The 24,753-nt window shown below is 42.3% G+C and overlaps 1 protein-coding gene across 1 annotated transcript in view; it reads right to left on the bottom strand.

Moving 5' to 3' along the window:
- The window catches only part of OPRM1 (opioid receptor mu 1), a 300,067-nt gene extending 275,685 nt beyond the window's left edge, over positions 1 to 24,382 (bottom strand). The window contains exon 1 of the mRNA XM_075339573.1: positions 23,728 to 24,382. Coding sequence (XP_075195688.1) covers positions 23,728 to 24,011 — 284 coding nt within the window. The 5' untranslated portion in view covers positions 24,012 to 24,382. The remainder of the gene's footprint in view (positions 1 to 23,727) is intronic.
- Positions 24,383 to 24,753: the final 371 nt, after the last annotated feature.

Raw genomic sequence — 24,753 nt, 5'->3', positions numbered from 1 at the left:
ATTTTATGTGACAAATATGCAGCAAGGGACATCTGGACGACAGCAAATTCTTGTTCATAGCACCGGAGAATAACAGCTGCTAATAGACTCCCTTTCAGAACACAACGGAAGTCAGACAAAGTAAATGTTGTAATAAAGTCACTCACCAGGTTGTGACAGTCGACCAGAAAGTGCACATTTTTCATGTATCCGTGAGTGATTGATGTTGTAAAAATGGCAGTCTAGAATTCTCCAAGCTTTTCTCTTATATTTCCCACACAAAGTGTTATTAGGATATGGCTAGGTCAGGGTTCATTTAAAAAGTCAACAATAATAAGTAAAACGTGACACATTATATGGGCCTCATTATTACTCCATTTGTTCTACAAATAACCCCACAGGGAACCAGAGGTAAAACCATCACACTGAAATATACTGAGACACATAATCCAGAACTTATCTATTCAATTTGATTATTCAAATATTACTATGCAATAGACGTTCCTCTCCATATCTAAATGCCGGGCTCTCTACAGTGTTGTGCAGCAGCTCGACTTTCCCTGCGCTGTCATGTCATTACAGAGGAGATCTGCAGCGAGGAGCAGTGATGAAGGAAATTGCGTGAGTAGCATTTGTTCCATACACAACTCTGAACCTACATAAGGTATCTGGGCAGGGGCGGACATATCCCTCGTGCAACCAGCACAGCCGAATAGGTAAGGGGGCCCATTTTTATCTTCAAAATAGGTAGAATCGTGCATTTTCCTGAGCTTTTGTATGCAAAGGGCCAATATATTGTTCTTGCACTTGGGCCCTTCTCTGTCTGTGTCCACCATTGTATCTGGCCATTATTCTGTGATATCTAGGATAGATCCAAAGCGTTATATGCAATGCCATTAAAGCACCTTTCTTCTCTTCTCTTGTAGTGAGAGTAAGCACCTGGAGTGTTGAGATCTCTGTGTGATAAGGTTGGACACAAAAGTCTTACCAAAGTGAAAAAGTCGGTTCCAACCTTCTTTTGGGCAGTTTTCTTCTTCCTGTTAAGATGCTACTTGTGATTGAGCAATGTCATAAAGGGGAAAAAGTCCACACCCAAATAGAAAAACCATTTCTAATAAACCCTTAGTTGAAGGATAAATTAGCATATTAGATGTCCTAATCTTTAGCATTCAATGGAGAGTAGAAATAAATTAGAAAAATGGAACAAACTATGTTTTTTTCACCTTCAAAGCTCCTTTGTCATAGAGTAGCCAATTCAACAAGCAAAATTTGGTGAAAGATCCTCTTTAAATGAACACACAGTAAAGCATAAAATACAAATAATTGAGACACGATGCTTAGTGTATTCTCCAGCTTGCTTGCTGTACCTTATACTGCACAGATACAGAAGCACACACTAATGCTGGAATAATGGTAGTTATTAGTGACTCAGTTTTTATCTGCATCTCTGCTTTAATAGACGCTGATAATAGTGATCTATTGCCAGCTGGCTTGTCAGCTAACACTACAATGAGCTATTTAATACTGCACAGGTACAGCAGTCAATAATACATTAACTGGTCATTAAAGCAATATGCCACTTACTCAGAGGAAAACCACTGTATAATGTACTTTTTTATCTAAATTAGTAAAAAAAAAAAAGCACCCAAGACAAGCAATGTGTTTTTTTGATATATATATATATATATATATTTGCATTTTTGTTGCAACAAAATAGTAGCATATAAATGATTTACTTCTACCAGCTAAGTTTATTTTGCTTCAAAAATGAAAACAAATGTCCAGGAACAATGATACACCAATAATGATAAAAATAAGGATAGTTCATGAATACCATATGCCAGGAGAACCTCTTTAAGCATATATTATGTTATCATATGCCATCTTGATGTACCACAGTGCTCTTACATAGCATAATAAGCGCTAGTGATGAGCAAGCGTTACCATGCTCAGATACTCGGAACTAGTGATGAGCAGTTGGATTCTCAAATGGGCATGACTCAAGTACCCAAATATAATGAAAGTCAATAGGAAACTTGAGAGCATTTTTCCAGAAGATTTCCTGGAAATATGTTCGAGTTCCTCTTTGACTTCCATTATACTCAGGTACTCAAGTCTCGCCCATCTAAGTTTTAACTGCTCGATACGAGTACCAAACACTCAAGCATGGCAGTGCTCGCTCATCACTAGTGCCAAGTATGGTAGTGCTCGCTCATGACTAGTAGCGAGCACTCAAGCATGGTAGTGCTCGCTCATCACTAGTACAGAACACTCAAGCATGGTAGTGCTCGCTCATCTCCAGTACCGAGTATGCTAGTGCTCGCTCATGACTAGTACCAAGCACCCGAGCATGATAGTGCTTGCTCATTAAAAGTACAGAGCACCCTAGCATGGTAGTGCTCACTCCTCACTAGGATCGAGCATCTGAGCATAGCAGTGCTCACTCATCACTAGGATTGAGCATCTGAGCATAGCAGTGCTCGATCATCACTTGTACCGAGCGCCCAAGAATGGTAGTGCTCGATCATCACAGCACCAAGCACTCAAGCATGGCAGTGCTCGCTCATCACTAGTACCGAGTATGGTAGTGCTCACTCATCACTAGTACGGAGCACCTGAGCATGGTCGTGCTCACTCATCACTAGTACCAAGCACCCGAGCATGGTAGTGCTCGCTCATTAAAAGTACAGAGCACCCTAGCATGGTAGTGCTCACTCCTCACTAGGATCGAGCATCTGAGCATAGCAGTGCTCACTCATCACTAGGATTGAGCATCTGAGCATAGCAGTGCTCACTCATCACTAGGATTGAGCATCTGAGCATAGCAGTGCTCGATCATCACTTGTACCGAGCACCCAAAAATGGTAGTGCTCGATCATCACAGCACCAAGCACTCAAGCATGGTAGTGCTCGCTCATCACTAGTACCGAGCATGGTAGTGCTCGCTCACCACTAGTACGGAGCACCTGAGCATGGTAATGCTTGCTCTTCACTAGTAAAAAGCACCCTAGCATGGCAGTGCTCGCTCATCATTAGTACCGAGCACCTGAGCATGGGAGTGCTCGCTCATCACTAGTAGCAAGCACCTGAGCATGGTAGAGCTCGCTCATTACTAGTACCGAGCACCTGAGCAAGCTAGTGCTTGCTCATTACTAGTACCGAGCACCTGAGCATGGTAGTGATCGCTCATTACTAGTACCGAGCACCTGAGCATGGTAGTGCTCGCTCATTACTAATACCGAGCACCTGAGCATGGTAGTGCTCACTCATTACTAGTATCGAGCACCTGAGCATGGTAGTGCTCACTCATCACTAGTACCAAGCACCTGAGCATGGTAGTGCTTGCTCATCACTAGTACCGAGGACCTGAGCATGGCAGTGCTCGCTCATCACTAGCACCGAGCACCTGAGAAAGTAGTTCTCGCTCATCACTAGTACCGAGCACCTGAGCATGGGAGTGCTCGCTCATCATTAGTACCAAGCACCCTAGCATGGTAGTGCTCGCTCATCACTAGTACTGAGCACCTGAGCATGGCAGTGCTTGCTCATTACTAGTACCGAGCACCTGAGCATGGTAGTGCTCGCTCATTGCTAGTACCGAGCACCTCAGCATAGTAGTGCTCGCTCATCACTAGTACCGAGCACCTTAGCATGGTAGTGCTCGCTCATCACTAGTTTAGAGCACTCGAGCATCACCAATAAGCGTTCCTGATAGAATCAGACTCGTAATATACACATACCACTGTATATTGCATTATTGTATACAAATTGATCTTCATTAAATACATAGAGATGTTGTCAGTACAAGTATTACAATATTTATAAACATTGATTTTTCCTCCAGTAAAAAATAAATAAATTAAATACATGACTAATTTAAATCATGTGTTATAAATTAAACATTTAACAGAATAGTTTTCAGAATAACATATTGTTTACATTGGAGACTAGTCATTGCTGTACAGTAGAGTTTTTCTTGATTTATTCAGTATTAGAACTGTTTTTATACAGGCTTGGAAAGCTTGCCATACACATTTTCCAGAGGAAAAATGCTGAGCCTTGGGCGCTTTAGGTTGGTGTAGTACAGAATACAAAATGGACCCTGGTGAAGCTACAATCGATGGATATTTTATTATTAGAGAGTTACTCAAAAGTATCAAATGCAGCAAACAGCCATAGAATTAAGGCTATAATGTCCATGTACACGTTTCAACATTGGTCCGGCATCTTTAACAGGCATAGATTACTACAAGGTTACAAAACCGTCTTGAAGATATTATAGTAGGAGGCACAGTGTTTCTCCAGCCCAAACACATTAGATAACTATTGTTTGAACCATTGTTCAGCTGATAGCTATCATTCGCGACTCCTCCATACACAGAAAGGCATGACTTAGCCAACTGTTACTCTGTTCTCCATAAGAGCGCCCATGCCAGAATTTATGAGCAGCAAATTATGTCCTTGCTAAACAAAAGGATCGAATTCCAATGGCTCAAATGTAATATTCCTCCATATAATCTGTAAGGGGATGGTTGGCAATCCATTATACACATTGGTTTGATGGTCAACCTTGGTGAAATCATGAGGGTTTCAATGATTGATGAGGGTTTCTCAAAAATTTCATCTGGTATTTAATTTGGTGTTATAAGTAGAAACTCTTATTTTCCTTTATATTATTTGTGATATTCTCCTCCTCCCCATTGGTCTCATACTTAAAAAACTTGGTTCACTTTTACAGTACTTTAATATTTTCAACAAAGGTCTAAAAACATAAGGAAAAATTGTTTTAATGACAACATCTCCAGTTATCAATTGTAATGGTATTTTAACATGATGATGAAATCAAGCTAGATACTACTGTAGACATACCATTTACTTGTTGAATTCCATACATTTTTATAATTCTGGATTATGATGTCCAGGGATGAGTGAATCAGAACTGTAAAGTTTGGGGTTCGTATCGGACACCTAGTGTCTGTGGTTCCAACTCAAACATGGACTTTCATGGAAGTCCGTGTCCAAGTTTGGAGTTTGAGTGCTGCTCGGATGCTGAATAAAGTTTGTTGAAAGGCTGCAGTACAGCCAATCAACAAGCTTTTTGGCATGGGGAAGATGACTGTACTTTGTAAACAAAATAAATAAATAAAAAAAAATGAGTTGGGGCTCCCCTATTTTTGATAACCAGTAGAGTTGAGCGCGGTTCGCGGTTCGTGGTTCTCCAGTTCGCGGCTCGAGTGATTTTGGGGGATGTTCTAGATCGAACTAGAACTCGAGCTTTTTTGCAAAAGCTCGATAGTTCTAGATACGTTCGAGAATGGTTCTAGCAGCAAAAAACACAGCTAATTCCTAGCTGGCTTTCCGCTGTAATAGTGTAAGTCACTCTGTGACTCACACTATTATGACATTTCAGTGTATAGTGTGCGGGAACAGCGCATTCAGATCAGTGCTGTTTGGATAATGGCGATCACCATTTTTTTTTTCCTTGTCTTCCTTCCCTAAGCGCGCGCGTGTAGTGGGGAGGGCCAGCATGTCAGCCAATCCCAGACACACACACAGCTAAGTGGACTTTTAGCCAGAGAAGCAATGGCATGTGTGATAGGATGTCCATGTCACATGTCCCTGCATTATAAAAACGAGTATCTGCCCGTCCGGACGCCATTATCTCTTCTGCGTCCTTGGTGTCAGACATCACTGGCGCAGCTCCTATCGCCGATACAGCTGTATTACGCTCCATACACAGCGCTGGGCAGCATAGGGATAGCACTTTCTATCAGTCCTTTTAAGGGCTCATACCGGCAGGGTCAGAGCCATAGGTGACAGGTCCTGAAAACAGAGTTTAACAGCTACACAAGATGACAGCGTCTGTGTAGCTAAGGTCAGGGATTTCCTCGCTGCATTTCCCCATTAGGAGGGATAGAAAGGGAGGCTTCCTTTCCTCTACCCAGAGACCCACAACCCTGCCACTGTACCCTCCTGCCCTTTGCACACTCCAACTCATTGTTACTAAGCCATTATACTAGCAAACACTGAGTGTACTTAGTGGCATCCTAAACGTGGCTATTGGACTTCTGTATAGTCCCACTAGTGCAAAGATATTTGCAGCACGTCTGCCTGCATTGCACACTCAAACTCATTGTAACTAAGCCATTATACTAGCAAACACTGAGTGAACTTAGTGGCATCCTAAACGTGGCTATTGGACTTCTGTATAGTCCCACTAGTGCAAAGATATTTGCAGCACGTCTGCCTGCATTGCACACTCAAACTCATTGTAACTAAGCCATTATACTAGCAAACACTCAGTGAACTTAGTGGCATCCTAAACGTGGCTATTGGACTTCTGTATAGTCCCAGTAGTGCAAAGATATTTGCAGCACGTCTGCCTGCATTGCACACTCCAACTCATTATAACAAAGCCATTATACTAGCAAACACTCAGTGAACTTAGTGGAATCCTAAACGTGGCTATTGGACTTCTGTATAGTCCCACTAGTGCAAAGATATTTGCAGCACGTCTGGCTGCATTGCACACTCAAACTCATTTTAACTAAGCCATTATACTAGCAAACACTCAGTGAACTTAGTGGCATCCTAATTGTGGCTATTGGACTTCTGTATAGTCCCAGTAGTGCAAAGATATTTGCAGCACGTCTGCCTGCATTGCACACTCCTACTCATTGTTACTAAGCCATTATAATAGCAATTTATGCTGCCAGTTTAAGGGCCGTAGTTGCATTGTCAGGGATATTTATTCTTTATTATTCTGCCGTTAATAAAGCTAGACCACCGCTGAAATCTACACCACCTCTCAATTTTTACTACCACATTTTCAGTGCACAATCTTGTCGCAATCAACATGAGTGGCAAAATGACAGATGCTGGTGGAAAGGGGAAGAGGCGTGGTGGAAAAGGAAAAGAAGGGTTTGTCCGTGGGGAAGGTGGCAAAGCTCCATTATCATCTGCTGAAGATAGACCATCTACCACCAAAAGTAAGATGTCTAATACTTACCGTTGACAATCCGATGTGCTCCCTTTTTTACGGACACAAACAACAGAAACAAAGGTAGATGATGGCCAAAAAAGGAAAATGATTGAATGGATCTCAAGTGGTCCAACAAGTGCACTCTCAGCCACCTCAACTACCGCATCCAAAAAACACCAGTCCTCTGAGTTGTCATCCCAATCAAACTTGCTTTCTCCCAGCTCTGAAGTCTCCATCAGCCCTGCACAGTATGGTGGAACTGAGATGGCTGAGTCTGCAGAGCTGTTCAGTCACACTATAGCCTGGGAATCAGAGGTCTGCTCCCAAGCTACAGTGAGTACAGACCAGGAAATGGTCTGCAGTGATGCCCAGAACCTTTGTGACTCTGATTCAGGCCATGAGGATGAAGTTTCTGAGAATAATGTTGACCCTTTGTCAGAAACTGTAACACCTGTGGTTATAGACAATGAGGAACATACTGATGACGATGAGACGCAGATACCAGATTGGGATGACAACTTAAATATTCGGTCAGGGCAAGAAGAGGCTCGGTCTGAGGGGGAGGGGAGTGCAAACACAACAATTGATGATGAAGTTCTAGATCCCACCTACTGTCAACCCCCAGTCAGGCACTCAAGGAGGTCAACAGAGGCGGTGGAGGAGGATGCAACTGATGACGAAGTTACCTTGCACCTTCCTGGACAGAGTCGGAGCACTGGTAGCACGTCTACAACTGCATCATCAGCCACCACTCTGCCTCTGAGCACTAGTTGGGGGGGCTCAGCAGGTCGCATGCTCTCTAAGCCTTGCCTAGCCTGGTGCTTTTTTGACATAGAAAAAGATCGCCCAAATTATGTCATGTGTAAAATTTGTCTTGATTCTGTTAGTAGAGGTCAAAACCTCAGCAGTTTGACAACTTCTTCCATGAATCGTCACATGAATAAATATCATAGGTCTCAGTGGGAAGTTCACCGTGCTGCAATGCGGCCTAGCGGAGCGAACCATCCACGGCCTGCCCCTTCCAGTGCATCCGCGCGCTCTTCATCTTCTAGGACTGTGGGGACAGCTGTCACACATGGTTTTCCACGCACAACTTCCACCACTGTAACCGCAACAGGCAGTTTGCTTGGTAGGTCGTCAGTTGGTTTGGAAGGGGAAACAAGTGAGTGTGTACAGCTCTCTCAGACATCGATAGCACCAACGATGGATGAAGGCAACATCATGTCTCCGCCTGCACTTTCCTCACAAACCTGCATTTTTCCAGGGACACCCTACTCAACACCGTCTACACACAGCAGCCAGATCTCTGTCCCTCAGATGTGGTCAAATAAAAGGCCATTTCCTGCGACCCATGACAAAGCTAAGAAGTTGACTCTATCCCTCTGTAAGCTCTTGGCTACCGAAATGCTGCCTTTCCGCCTAGTGGACACACAGGATTTTAGAGACCTTATGTCTGTCGCTGTGCCCCAGTACCAGATGCCTAGTCGCCACTACTTCTCTAAGAAAGGTGTGCCCGCGCTACACCAGCATGTCGCACACAACATCACCGCTTCCTTGAGAAACTCTGTGTGTGAACGGGTGCATTTCACCACCGAAACTTGGACCAGTAAGCATGGACAGGGACGTTACATGTCGCTGACTGGGCACTGGGTAACTATGGTGATAGATGGTGAAGGGTCTGTTGCACAAGTCTTGCCGTCCCCACGACTTGTGTGTCAATTCTCTGTCTGTCCAAATTCCGCCACTGCTTCTGCCTCCTCCACCTCATCTGGGTCCTCCACCTCCGCTCCAAGCCTGCCTGGTCAGGCCACCAGCGTTCTCACTGCGCAGAAGGAATCACGCACCCCTCATTACTATGCTGGCAGCAGAGCGCAACGGCATCAGGCGGTCTTTAGCTTGACATGTCTTGGTAATAGGAGTCACACAGCTGAGGAGTTGTGGGCAGCTCTGCGGTCCGAGTTTAATAAATGGTTGTCTCCACTCAACCTGCAGCCTGGTAAGGCCGTGTGCGACAATGCTGCAAACCTGGGTGCGGCCCTTCACCTGGGAAAGGTGACACACGTGCCTTGTATGGCTCACGTGTTGAACCTTGTTGTCCAACAATTTTTAACACACTAGATGACCTTCTGACCAGGGCACGAAAACTGTCTACTCACTTTCGCCGTTCAACCACCGCAGCTGAGCGACTTGCATCGCTCCAGAAGTCTTTCGGCCTGCCGGTTCATCACCTGAAATGCGATGTGGCGACACGCTGGATTTCGACTCTTCACATGTTACACCGACTGTGGCAGCACCGCCGAGCCCTGGTGCAATACGTCATGACGTATAGCCTGGGCCAACGAGATGCAGAGGTGGGGCAGATCACCCTAATGGAGTGGTCCCAGATCAAGGACCTATGCACCCTTCTGCACAGTTTCGACATGGCGACGAATATGTTTAGCGCTGACAATGCCATTATCAGCATGACAATTCCTGTCAGTTACATGCTGGAGCACACGCTAAACACTATTCTGAGTCAGGGGGTGGGACAACAGGAAGGGGAGGAACTACAGGAGGATTCCTATGCACAAGGGACAACAACATCACCAAGGTCCAGACGTTCATCATCACCAACACGGCAGGCATGGGACCATGGGGGACAGGGATCAACAAGGGCGCATAGTAGCAGGCGAAATGTTGAGGAAGGTGCAGGAGAACATGAAGAAATGGAGGACGAACTGTCCATGGACATGGAAGACTCAGCGGATGAGGGAGACCTTGGTCAAATTTCAGTTGAAAGAGGTTGGGGGGAGATGTCAGAGGAAGAAAGAACGGGTAGCACCTCTATGCCACAAACACAGCGTGGACTTGGTCCGCATGGCTGCGCAAGACACATGAGTGCCTTCTTGTTGCACTACCTCCAACATGACCCTCGTATTGTCAAAATTAGAAGTGATGATGACTACTCGCTTGCCACACTATTAGATCCCCGGTACAAGTCCAAATTTTGTGACATAATTCCAGCCATAGAAAGGGACGCACGTATGCAGGAGTATCAGCAGAAACTGTTACTCGATCTTAGCTCGGCTTTTCCACCAAACAACCGTGCAGGTGCAGGGAGTGAATCTCACAGTTGTAACTTGACAAACATGGGACGGTCTCTTCATCTTCAACAGTCTACCCGTACCAGTAGGACTGTATCTGGTGCTGGTAACAGCAATTTTATGGAATCTTTTCATATTTTTTTTAGATCCTCCTTTGCAAGGCCACCAGAGACAACAAGTCTGACACATAGTCAAAGGCTGGAGAGGATGATACAGGAGTATCTCCAAATGAACATCGATGCCATGACTTTGCAAATGGAGCCTTGCTCATTTTGGGCTTCAAATCTAGAAAAATGGCCAGAGCTCTCCAGTTACGCCTTGGAGATTTTGTCGTGTCCAGCTGCCAGCGTTGTCTCTGAACGTGTCTTCAGTGCTGCTGGGTGTGTGCTGACAGATAAGCGCACGCGTCTGTCCAGTGACAATGTGGACAGACTAACGTTCATCAAAATTAACAAGTCATGGATGCACCAGGAATTTACTACCCCTGTGTCATCCTGGGGAGAGTAAATGCTTGTGGATTTGGAATGTGCTTGATGCAAATCTAGCTGTGAAGTGTACAACTAGGGCACAAGTGCTGCCACTGAATGGGTGGGTGTGTGTGGGGCACAATTTTTGGAAAAAGGGACACTCCGCTTGGAGTAACCCTTGCTTACATAGTTTTAAAAAATGATCCAAGATGCATACAGCTGGGATCAGGAAAGACTTTGCTACCTACCCCGGTGTCATCCTGGGGACGGTTAAATATGGCGTATTTTTGAATGTGCTTGATGCAAATCTACCTGTGAAGTGTACAACTGGGGCACAAGTGCTGCCACTGAAGGGGTGTCTGTGTGGCCCAATTTTTGGAAAAAAGGGAGACTCCGCTTGGAGTCACCTTGCGGTGTTTTACATGATTTAGAAGGGCATGCCATGCCTATATCTGTGTCTCGTAGTCTTTTTCCTCGTAACGCTGTTTTGTTTTCGCATGAGAATTTGTCCTTGTCACTTTCCCATGTGTTTGTGTTGTGAGTTGTTTGTCACCTTTTGGACACCTTTGAGGGTGTTTTCTAGGTGTTTTTATGTGTTTGTGATTGCCTGCCATTGTTTCCTATGCAGTTCGAGTTCGGTTCGTCGAACGTTCCACGAACCGAACTCGAACGGGAGCTCCGTTCGGCGAACCGACCTCGAGCCGAACCGCGACCGGTTCGCTCATCTCTAATAACCAGCGCAGGTAAAACAGACAGATGTGGGCTGCAGAAAAAAAGGTCTTCATTGACTTACATAAGGTTCTGGATCTGGAGTCAAGTTTGGGTCAAGTCCAGGTCCCGAACTGAACTTTTAACTAAAGTCTGTCCAAATCCGGCGAAGCTGAACATCAATGGGTCGGTCCGCTCATCCCTTGTCCGATTGTGTAGATTTAATATAAAAATAGATTTATGAACATATTTTTCTTGTTGCCTCATTCGAGTTTTCTGTCTTCCCTCTATTTAGCTGTTCCATTATATATGTCTATTAATTTATGTCGCTTTCTATGAAAAACTAGGCTTAATTTGACTTACGTAAAACTGAAGTTTATTCACTGGTGTTGCTTTTTCTAAGACACAGGAAGCTTTATCCAGGATAATGTTAATGTCCCTTTGTTTTGTGTTCTGTGTCATTTTTTTCAACTAATACACAAGAAGAAGACACTACGTTACAAATAAAGGGGCTGTTACTTTGGGTTATTTTCCCTGTAAAACAACGCTACCAAATATCCAGAACCTTATTCACCTAATAGATCTGTGTTGCCATTTTCTGCACTGCAAATGGTCTGCATCAGTAAAGATCCAAGAGGGTGGACATTCACTGATTATATTATTATGGCAGATAGAAAGAATATACTGTAATACTTTATCATAGGATTATCCTTTTAAGTACAAATGTAAATAATAAAGTCTTTGTAAAATCGTTTAATCTTAGTGTAGATGTAGCTGTGATAAAAAAAAAATCTGTTGTTAAGCTGAAGGGAACTCAATCCCTCTCAATGCTCTACAGGAATCATTGACAAAAAACAAACTGTTCCGCTCAATCTAAGTAGTTATGTACAGAGACCATGGCAGACGTGAGTCTATATATTGCCTTGAGAAAATATTAGCAAATATAATTTGTTCCTGTTTTCTGTCTTTTTCTGTACAACAGTGGTGGAAAATATGAAATTCCCAGGATCTCTTCATGATTGCTTGCGTATAACTAATTTTTCTAAGGGGAGTAATATGGCTAGAATTGTAAGAGGATTGATCATAGGTTTGCTATCCTCTTACAAATAACATGGGTTGTTGCTATATGAACTCCCATTGCTACATGATGAACTGTCCAGGACAATTCTGTTGTCATATTAATCTATTGTTACATATGTAATGCAATGTTTTATTACATGCCATGTGTTATATGCATTCGCCAACAGCTGTTCAATAGATTTAGTGAAGTGCCACATTTGTGATTCAAAGGCTTGGTGTTGTTTGAGTGCCAGAAAGATTTGCAGACAATGCAGGCAGAAGAAAGAAGTAAAAAGGGAAAACTATGAAGGAAGGGGTGACAACGCATGAATGACATATGCAAATTGCTGTGCTATCCCAGGGAACTACTGAAGGATAAAGCGGAGCATGGAAGAAGCTCCACCTTGTACTGCAATTGTGATACTATGTTTCAGGAGAATATTTTTCTTCCTGGATAAAAGAATTATCACTACAAAGAAAGAGAGTGAAGATTTACACTACAGAGGGGAGCATAGACATAGAGGCTTATTCCTGTGAGTCACAATAAAGTGAAGTCTAGCCACCATAAAACGACATATTGAATTAAGTAGAGAGAAGCATTGGGGCTTAATCCTGACTCTAAAGATTGCCACATTAAAAGCAAATTAATTCTAAGAAGTAGCAAATTAGAGACAGCCAGTGATATTTCCTTGTATTAGCAACTGTGATTTGGTAATTGACTGAGTATGCTACAAGTGTATTCAAGTTGCCTCACAAAGGCTACTGCAAAGTATAACTACCAAAAGAGACAAGAAGAAGCCATGATCAACACTGTGATGGAGACAAAGAGATTGTGTCAATATGAAGTGCTGCTGAGGTGTTTGCCAGCAGACTATTGCAAGCACAAACAAAATATTGTACACCGTGTACAGAATTGTAAGGCAAGTTGTATTTTAGAGGATTTTTTTTTTTTTATTATTTATCAACAACTATGTTCTCAATCAACATAAAAAGACTTACAAATATCAAAGCTTAATATTTTTGGAAGTTGGAGTGGTTTTTTTTTAGTTTTGGCTATCGTAGGAGGATATCTGTTTGTGCAGGTAACTATTACTGTGCAGAATTATTAGGCAACTTAATAAAAACCAAATATATTCCCATCTCACCTGTTTATTTTCACCAGGTAAACCAATATAACTGCACAAAATTTAGAAATAAACATTTCTTTCATGTAAAAACAAACCCCCAAAAAATTAGTAACAAATATAGCCCCTTTTCTTTCTGATGACACTCAACAGCCTACCATCCATAGATTCTGTCAGTTGCTTGATCTGTTTACGATCAACAATGCGTGCAACAGCCACCACAGCCTCCCAGACACTGTTTTGAGAAGTGTACTGTTTCCCCCCCCTGTAGATCTCACATTTTATGAGGGACCACAGGTTCTCTATGGGGTTCAGATCAGGTGAACAAGGGGGTCATGTCATTATTTTTTCATCTTTTAGACCTTTACTAGCCAGCCACGCTGTGGAGTAGTTGGATGCATGTGATGGAGCATTGTCCTGCATGATTATCATGTTTTTCTTGAATGATACCGACTTTTCCTGTACCACTGCTTGAAGAAGTTGTCTTCCAGAAACTGGCAGTGGGTCTGGGAGTTGAGCTTCACTCCATACTCAACCTGAAAAGGTCCCACAAGTTCATCTTTAATGATACCAGCCCATTCCAGTACCCCACATCCACCTTGCTGGCATCTGAGTCGGAGTGGAGCTCTGTGCCCTTTACTGATCCAGCCTCTGGCCCATCCATCAGGCCCATCAAGAGTCACTCTCATTTCATCAGTCCATAAAACCTTTGAAAAATCAGTCTTAAGATCTTTCTTGGCCCAGGCTTGACATTTTATCTTATGTTTCTAGTTCAAAGGTGGTCATTTTTCTGCCTTCCTTACCTTGGCCATGTCCCTGAGTATGCCACACCTTGTGCTTTTTGATACTTCAGTAACGTTGCAGCTCTAAAATATGGCCAAACTGGTGACAAATGGCATCTTGGCAGCTTCACGCTTGATTTTCCTCAATTCATAGGCAGTTATTTTGCGCCTTTTTTGCCCAACACGCTTCTTGCAACCCTGTTGGCTATTTTCCATGAAATGCTTGATTGTTCAGTGATCACGCTTTAAAAGTTTGGCAATTTCAAGACTGCTCATTCCCTCTGCAAGACATCTCACAATTTTCGACTTTTCAGAGCCCGTCAAATCTCTTTTTTGACCCATTTTGCCAAAGGAAAGGAAGTTGCCTAATAATTAAGCACACCTTATATAGGGTGTAGATGTCATTACACCACACCTCTCCTCATTACAGAGATGCACATCACCTGATTTACTTAATTGGTAGTTGGCTCTCAAGCCTATACAGCTTGGAGTAAGACAACATGTATAAAAAGTATCATGTGATCAAAATACTCATTTGTTTAATAATTCTGCACACAGTATATTAGTTTGCTGCTCTGTTTTAACTGTCTACTACTGTTCAAGTCCATAACTTCTGAAAAATACATTGCAAACATGAGACTTGATGCCACTCGATGAGCAAATTACAGTTGAACGTTTGATGGCTCACATCTGTAGTACTTTCACGATCCCTGATTACGAAATGATTCTGTTTAAAGTAAAGAAGTGTATCTAAAAAAGGGACATGCAACTTCACCCAGAAAATTTCTTACAGAAACATTATATTTAAGGGGTTTTTTGGTCTTGAATTAAGCAAATGACTAAAACATAACTTTTATTATATATTGGATAAAAGTTTAACGTCCCGTAGGACACAAATATACCACAAAGCTCCAGGGATTACAAAGGGTTTTGCTTGGTAAAATAAAGACACAAAAACCTAGGATAATATCTTAGTACACAGTTTGTACATGCCCTAAGGAGCTAGCAGACATAAAATATATTTAAATATTCCCCCAAGAAAAAACACAACAAACAAACAAAATAGTAAACAAAATAAAGTGTACATTCCTTTTCCAAGGATAGACAGTGGTCATCCAATAAAAAAGAAAAGAGAGGAAAAACACAATAAACCTAAAGAATAAATTCCACATTGACAGTGGTTAGTATACTGGTAACTACAATCATATCTAGGTATATAATTTCGTTTTTCTTCAAGTAATTGGAGTGGTCTCACCAAATCCATTGGAGCCAGGGTACAAGGAAAATCTCCTTCAGGCAGGGTCCTCAGACATCCATCATTGAACTGACCCTATTAAGCCCTTGGGCAAAAGACTAAAATCCTTGCTGTCACCCATAGGCTCCTGTCCTTACAAGGATGGTCCACAACTAGTTATACTATGCTGGACCAAAGTGAACAAATGTATCCCTACTTAAAAAGGGACATGCAACTTCACCCAGAAAATTTCTTACAGAAACATTATATTTAAGGCGTTGTGTAGTCTTACTAAAAACAATATCATTTGTCTGGATATGGTAAAAGCCCAGTGGTCTTTGCTGGTACAGAAGTAATGGAGTCACTTTTCTTTTATAACAGAAACGCTGAGGCCTTTGACTGGCTGCAGCTGTCAGGTCACAAGAATAGTGTATAATCAGAGTATCATTCGAAAATTTGTGTTTCTAGTCACCTGACCACTCACAGATGTCAGCAGCCATGAAAAAGAAGAACAATAACATCTATTCCTTTGCTGGCACTAAAGCTGGGGCCACACGGGGACTACTGTGATCCCCTTGCATGACACTCGGCTCGTGCTGGCAGTACAGCAGAGCCGAGTGTCATGCGTGTGTCCTTGCAACTGAGGTCCGTTCGTGCAAGCAGACCTCAGCTGCGGGGGACGGGCCGGCTCTGAGGAGGGGAGGGAGGGATTTATCTCCCTCTCTCCTCCGTAGTCGGCTATTGCCATTCTCGCACTGCACTAGCGGTACACCGATGTACCGCGAGTGCAATGCGATTTATCTCTCGCCCCATACACTTGAATGGGTGCGAGAGAAAAAGTCTCGGATTACAATCGCAGCATGCTGCGATTGTTTTCTCATTCTGATTAGGGCTGAGAAAATAATCGCCCATGTGTGCTCACACACAGGCTAGAATTGGTCTGAGTGGAATGCGATGTTTTATCGCACTCCACTCGCACTGTTTTTCTTGCCGTGTGGCTTAGGCCTAACCCAAAGACTGTCCTGTGCTAGATCAGTGGGGGTGGCAGCCGGCAAGTATGCCAGATTTTATTACTTTCACATCATACATGCCACTGATATGTTTTTAACAAGGCCACACAGAAGTCCTATTGATGTAGCAGCAGAAACAAACTTTGAAATTGGGGTTTATAGGATACTTTTATTTTTTTTTTTTAAATTACATTTACAACGTCTGCAAATGATGCCGGTCTTCAATTTTCTTTCTATTTAAGTGCCTTTTAGCCACAAAACATACATATAACATGTGCATTACCTACATATCTGTAATATACATGGTATAGCTTCCTCTCCAAAGGTTTTTGCCAACAAGAAAATTTGCTCTTAGTACTATCTTTCTGCCTGAACCAATTCCTTTCATCCATCATTCCTTAAAGGGAATCTATCAGAAGGATCAACCCTCCCACAGCCGTCGATATGCACATGCAGGCCGTAGGAAGTTAAATAAAATGATATCTTGATATCTGAAATCTGATGTTTTATTTCAGAGAAATCCAGGATTTTATTAAATGTAAATGACCTCTTTCATGCTATGGGGGAGGATGTTGCTTAGAAGATATCTCCGCCTCCAGAAATTATTTTATAAAGAAGGAGGCGTTACCAGTGTGAGACAAGTACGGTAACTAACACAGTACAGGAGAAATGATATTTGTCTTCTTACAAACACCTTTGTTGCCACTCTCACAGCTCTGCAGTATTACAACCCTGTCTGCGTGTGTGAGGGAAGCTGAAGCTGAGAGGAACCTGCAGATGTATCAGTTATAATCACACACAGCTCCAAAGTGACATCAGGAGAGCAGAGAGCAGTCATCACATATCACACTGGTGACACCTCCTTCTATATAAAATAATCTCTGGAGGCGGAGTTACCTTCCAGGCAGCATCCGCCCCATAGCCTGGAAGACATTGTTTACATAAAGTGATAAAAGATTTATCCACAAGGCATCTGATAAGAGACATACATGTATGACATTTTTCAGCATTCTGTAACCTGTGTGGTCATATTATTAATTTAGATAGGTCAAAAGTGGTGACAGATTCCCTTTAATGTTTTGTAGTAATCAAACAAGTGAGAGGTCATCAGGACTACATATATTACATGTGTCAAGTTGAGAGTCAGCTTGAGTGGTTTGATTATTCTGTTCAAAGTGCCTTTGATATAGATGTTCCATACACAGCATGCTTAGATGGAGAAAAAGGTGCAAATAGAAGAGCTACCTATCAAATATTGCAAATCAATTTATACTGCAGACAAAAAAGCTTCACAAGAGTAATAAAATAAAAGTAAAATGAATGTATATCCCTTGAATCACACAATCTTGTTTACAAGGTGCTTCATAATTTACCAAGAACATCCACTAAATTTCACTGATTTAAAGGGAACCTGTTATCTGATTCATGCTGTCTAAACGATTGTTAAAGCAACACTCCAGTTCTTTTTTCAAAGTGCAGTTTTGGTGCTGCTCCAGTCTGGAGGCACCAACTTGTGCATGTAACATCTGACAGGACGGAAGTCTGAAGTTACACCAGAAGTGGTCAATGCAAGTCTATGAGAGCCAGAACAAGACCATAACAAGGCTCTCATAGACATATATTGATTTGTGACCTGCGGCACACTCCAAGAAACACTAGGTCTGCCGGCAGCTCAAAAATCACCGGAGACCAACCAAAGCGATGCTGTTAAAATATTAAGATGGCTGCAGGTGGGTATAAAAAAGGAGGTAGGGAACTTAGATTTAAAGCACCACTCCAGCAATGAAACAAAAAAGCCCCACTGGAGTGGTGCTATAATTAGAGCCTGACGGCATGACTGCAGCCAGGTATAACTTTCTTTGAAAGCTCTGGCATTTCAGAGAAAATATATATTAAAGATCCAGCCAAGTCTTCCTAGCACCACTGTAGGTGATCAACAGGTCTCTCCTTAGAGAAAAAGACCTGTCAATCACTGCTAGCATTGCTGGGAAGAGCTGGCTGGGTACCATAGCTGGGGACTAGCCAAGGTCCTCCATCGGCCGACTCTTCCCAGTGCTACTAGAGGTGATTGATACGACTGTCCCTATAGATCTTTAAAGTGTACTCTGGAACATTTCACATAAAGATTTATCTAGGAACAATTGTGCCACCAGGCTCAGATTGCGGTTGTTCACAGTGAGGGCGGTTATGGCATCATGAATCAGGTGGCTGGTTATCTGTAAAAGCATTCTTCACACCCAAACATACAGTGTGCACATCACATCTGGAAAAAGTCTCTGTATGAGGGTACTTTCACACATCCGGATTTTTGCTCTGCGGCACAATACGGCGTTCTGCAGAAAAACCACCACCGGCTTTTGTAACGCCGGTGGCGGTTTTTTTTGCATAGACTTACATTAGTGCCGTATTGTGCCGCAGGGGCTCGCGTTCGGTCCAGTTTTGGCCGCATGCGGCAGATTTAGCCGATGCGGCGGCCGGATTGAACGTCCCCTGCAACGTTTTTTGCTCCGGCAAAAAACACCGCATCGCGCCGCATCCGGCCGCTGCGGCGCATTTTTCAATGCATACCTATGGAGGCCGGATGCGGCGCGATGCGGAAAAAAACGCATCCGGTCGCCGCATGCGGTTTTTTCCACTGCGCATGCTCAGTAGCATGCCGCAACCGGAAAAAAACGGACGGGCCGCATGTAAAAACTTATGCAAAGGATGCAGTGTTTTCGCCGCATCCGTTGCATAGTTTTCACAGCCGGATTGAGCCGCAGGGCTCAAACCGGAGGTGTGAAAGTAGCCTTATCTGAAAGGGACAGCAATATTCTGGCTACAATAGTTGTTTTTATCACATATATAAAGTTTATATAAACACTTAAAGGTTGACTCCTCGATGAGGCCATTGCTGAACTACATTGATCAACATAACTATGTATTTTCTGATGGGTCCATTCACATTACTAGTAGACATTCTTCTACCATATTTATATAATACATTATGCTACATTAGGACGCAATTTTTATTTCTAACTACTTCAAAAGAAAACCTGTGTTTGTATTCAATCATTGATACTTAGAAGAACAGTATGTACCATAGCAAGCAGTGAAGGGTGTACTATAATATCGAGGCCCATGAATTTATAGTCTGACAACCTTTGGGTCTTACTAACTACCAGCACCTTTTAGCTAATTACTGTGGTCAATCATGATGATCACTTGTGTTATTATAAGGAAAATGTGTTTTTTCTTTCTGTTGTCCCAAGAAACAACATTTTAAAATGAAAAAATGTATCTTCTCATTACAGGTAGGAGTTCAGCATATTTTGATCTAGATTTTAGAGGGATTGTCAACAACTTGAACAACCCCTTCTCAAACATAATGTTTGAGAGAGCGATTGCTGACACCACTGAAACGGCTCCAATACCACCGGTGAATATAACCATTGCTATTTTAATGGTGACAAACATGGTGATTGAGAAGGGGTATTCCAAGGAGTTGATAAACCTCTTTAAAATCTCTCGCCTCCCTCTACACAACAATAAGATGCTTGCACCAAAAGGCCATTAAAATAAGGAACTGCATCTTATCTAAAGACAGAATTGCGGGGGTCCTACATCTGGGACCCCTACTGTTCAAGTAGAGTCATGTATCCCATCTGAATAATGCATGGGTTGCAGCTGATATTCCTTACATACTTTATGGAACTAACTAAAATGGCTAAGTGTTTCACTCAGTCAGGTCCGCCAATCCATGGATTCTTCAAAAATTGCATTTTTGGTGTAGTCCCCTTTAAAGGGAACGTGTTATGTCAAGAAACTCTATAAACTTACAGATATGGGTTTAATCTGCAGGTTATTAGCACTCTACAGCTACCCAACTGCCTAACTATAAGCCCAGCTACCAGGTAGATCTAAACTTTATTCCTCCCTGCAGCCTCCAGCTTTCAGTCATAGAGGCATGGCAGAAGCAGTTTCATTTATTGCTCAGTACAATGTGAGCAGCGCCTGTAACCAAACCCCAGCACTGACTGACTGCCGGATCTGTACTGATTCTATGCACAATTAGTAAATGTCAGGGCATGGTTACAGGCTTGGTTCATTTTGTGCTGAGTGGTGACTGAAACTGCTCCAGCCTGAGGCTGCAGGGAGAAATAAAGTTTATTTCCTCCTGGTAGCTGGGCTTTCAGTGCAGGAGGGCAATTTTAGAGCAATATAAATCTGCAGATTAACCCCATATCTGCATGTTAATAGCTTTTTTTCAAATGTCAACTTCACTGTCTTCCTGTTGCCACCATTAAGGGAGCTAAACAATATAAGATTTATAGAGCTCCCATCAAGATCAATAATAAATCCATAGTAAATCCATCTTCTACCGAGCTTCACTAATTCTAAATTTGTATGATGAGAACTGAAATTTTAGCAACTGAAAACTAAAGATGCAATCATATGTTTTAAAATGTATAGGCTCAAAATTAGTACCAATTAAGATTAAAAAAAAAAAAACAAAAACAAAGGCACCTCCCAGCACGGATCCTATCACAATCTACTGAGGAGCAGAATAGAGAATATACAATGTGATCATAATAGTATACTCCAAAATCAAAACATCTGGACAATTTCTAAGCCAGCAAATTAGTCAGATTTATGTTTTCATTATCACTATAATAAAGATGGTGACATGGCAGTTTTTGGTTTATTTACAATTCTATTGTCTATAGATTCTATTCCACCACCTTGAAAAGTGCAGATACCAGAAATCTGCAACAATTGTGGCATTTCTGACACATTATTAAAATGTTAAGTATTAAGAAGTGGAAGTGGGTGATAAATGAATAGCAGTGTTGAAGCTTCTAAACCTCAACCCCCAACCTCACTTGTATAAAGACACATCCAATACGTAACAAATATTGTCATGGCTGTCAGTAAGGGCTGAAAAATGGCGCGGCTGAGTTAATAAACATGGCAAACATTTCATGGAAGAGATTTAATGACACACTTGTACAATTTGTATAAGTAGGGGGATTGATATATGAGGCTTTATACACTTTTACCTAATTTTTCACTTTATCCAGACACAGCCTGAGCTAAAATGTCCTATAGATGGCAGCGTTCACCCATGAACAGGAGATGGACCATCCCTACGAAAGAGCTAATTCTGAAAGACAGTCAGGTAATATTGTAGTGTGCCATCTTCACCATACATACGTAGGGAAATAAGCCATATATATAGATATATATATATATATATATATATATATATATATATATATATATATAGCATCATCTGACTGGCAGTAGTTATACTTCTTTTAGGTTCAGACTGACGTTAGCGTAGGTGTTTACCTGACATTGAAGGTGTCAACTTTGTTTCATATTTTGTGGGCTGTGCTACTAATCTATTAATACTTTCCTTTTGTGCTTTGTTGGGTAGTGCCCCTAAAAGTTAGGTTTATTACTTTGCAAAAAATGCCACCAGTCATTTGGACACTTGGGGAGTCAGCAGTGTCAGGAGGTCTGGTGACCATCATCACTTCCACACCAAACATGGTGGCAACCTGGATTGATAGATTCATTATTCTTTTAAGTGTATTTATCGTAAACAACCAATTTGGTTAGATACAAACTAGTAGATTTAGTGATGAGAGACATGTCTGACTTTGTGTTACATATACCCTGCCTCACTCCACCTTTTTATATCTAGAAGTATACACTGATACACATTGTATCCCTTTAACCCATGCTAATGTTCAAGGAAAAAAGTGGGCTACTCCATTGTTTACTATACAATGACAAACTATGCTTACTCATAAATACATAATATTATAAATAGAATAGCTGCTCTTTCAGCATCATGTTCTGTAGACCCTGTCAGTCAGAGTCAGAAAGAATCACAATGTATATACTCAGTGTAAGGATGAGAAGGGGCGTGATGCGTGTCCTGCATCCCTACAAGAAACCCGGCCTCCTCGCCTATTACATCTATCTGCTCACTGAATAAAGCAATGAACATTAATGTCAATAAGTGTTCCTGTGATAATGGGATCAATGGGATTAATCCAGTGGTCTACCATTCATGCACCCAGCATAGTATGTATCCATACAGCTCAGCACTGGAACATGTACAGAGGTGTACTGAAGACTCAGGGAAAGGGGGAGCAGGAGCTGACATGGGAGGACATCCATCCACAGCACCGAAAACTTTATATGAAGAAAGTTGTCATTGTCACTCCTATATGTGTGTGTAAATATACATATTGGTTTTAGTGTACACACTACTGTACAAATAACACACACGTAAATACAACATGCACACACTACAATACACACAACACACTGCACTGCATATACACACAATATTGTACATACACACAACACACTACATTGCGCACACACACACAACACACTACACTGCACATACACACAACACACTACATTGCACATACACACAACATTGCACACACAACACACTACACTGCACATACACACAACACACTACACTGCACATACACACAATACACTACATTGCACATACACACAATATACTACACTGCACATACACACAATACACTACACTGCACACACAACACACTACATTGCACACACAACACAATATACTACACTGCACATACACACAATATGCTACACTGCACATACACACAACACACTACACTACACATACACACAACACACTACACTGCACATACACTATAGTACACCCAACTACACTGCACACATACACAAGAGTATACACACAACATACACACATATACACTCAAACTACAGTACATAGAATAAACAGACACACACACACACACACACACACACACACACTACAGAAGTATCACCAACATCAGGTCATCCTTACTATTCCTGGAGGAGAGACTGACAAGATGAATGGATTGCCTCTCCTTAAACATTTTCTTATTCCCTGTTCTTTTCCTTACACAACCAATCTGTCTAATATTTTATTCCTTTCTTCCCGAGCACCTGCTATTCCTAATATATCAACCATTCTGTCCTTCACCGCCTAATAAATCTGCCTAGGTGGCCTTACCTACTTCACTTAGTGGTTCATCATTGCTCACTTTTAACTCTCTCACTCCCTGCCCACTTACCACGTCCTGCATTTACACATGCTGGCAGTAAAGTCACAGCCTTCCTCACCTCTCTAGTATCTGACAGCTGATAATTACTTATGGGTGGACAACAATAATGATTCACATAAAGCTAAAAGTTTCCCCAATATGTAAGGTGTAGCCATAACTCAGATATTGAGGGTGTGAACACAAAAGAGGACATCAGTCATCTTACCTGACAATCACATACATGACCAGAACGTTTCCAAAAAGCCCCACCACACAGATCATGGAGTACAGAGCTGTGATGATGATGGCTATGATGATGGAGTTGTCCTCATGGGGAAGCTCTCGCCCATTGCACAGATAGGACTGGTTGCCATCCAGCCTAGTGGTGTTACCCAAGGAGCCAACTGGACATCTCATGGCTGACAGGGAGGCATTGACACCTAGCTCAGCTGTGCTGCTGTTGAGGAAGCTGTCAGGTAGTGACAAGGAGCTGTTCATAATAATGTCCATGTTGACAGCAGCAAAAGATACTTGAGAGGTAAGACAAGCTAGGATGTGAGTGCTGGATCTACAGTGCCTTCAGTCTCTCACACATCTTCCTCCTCCTCCTCTTCTGCTACTTCCCCCTCTCCTCCTCCTCTTTACAGTCACAGGGAGAAACCTTTCAGCCAGCTAGTAACCAGGCAATGACAGGGATGGTACAAGCAGTGAGTGCTCTGCAGCAGTAATGTCCAGGTGCTGACATGACCAGTGCTGCCTGCTGCCTGCTGCATCTCCATCCACAGCGCTCCATAACGCATCATCTCCGGCGGCAGAGGTGGGCTCCATGCACGACCCCAGGCTGGAGCTGAGCGGCGATTTCATTACACTCCCCTGACTACAAGTCAATAGCAACTATCACCTGTCTTCTCTTATAGAACATATCACAACAGCAGGGCCACCCAACACACAGAGCCTGCTTTCCTTCATCACCTGAACTTGTAAGCTAAGGAAAGGGTTAAATGGACCTTCTAACAAAGACAGCTGCATATTACAACATCTGTCACAGTCCAAGGGGTTTAGAAGGTTTAACACTTTACTTTCCAGGTTGAACAGTTTACAGATAACAGCCTCTATGTCCACCGAATGCATCAGTGACTCCTGGGCAAGATCTCAATTAGATCAGATCGTGGTATGTATTCTAGAGGTTAATGTAGAGAGCAACCACTTCTATTTTGTGAATACATATATATATATATATATATATATATAT

This window comes from Anomaloglossus baeobatrachus, chromosome 3 (genome assembly GCF_048569485.1).
Source record: "Anomaloglossus baeobatrachus isolate aAnoBae1 chromosome 3, aAnoBae1.hap1, whole genome shotgun sequence".
Classification (NCBI taxonomy): domain Eukaryota; kingdom Metazoa; phylum Chordata; class Amphibia; order Anura; family Aromobatidae; genus Anomaloglossus; species Anomaloglossus baeobatrachus.
Note: the sequence above shows the minus strand (reverse complement) of the source record. Positions and strands in the feature narration are given on the sequence as shown.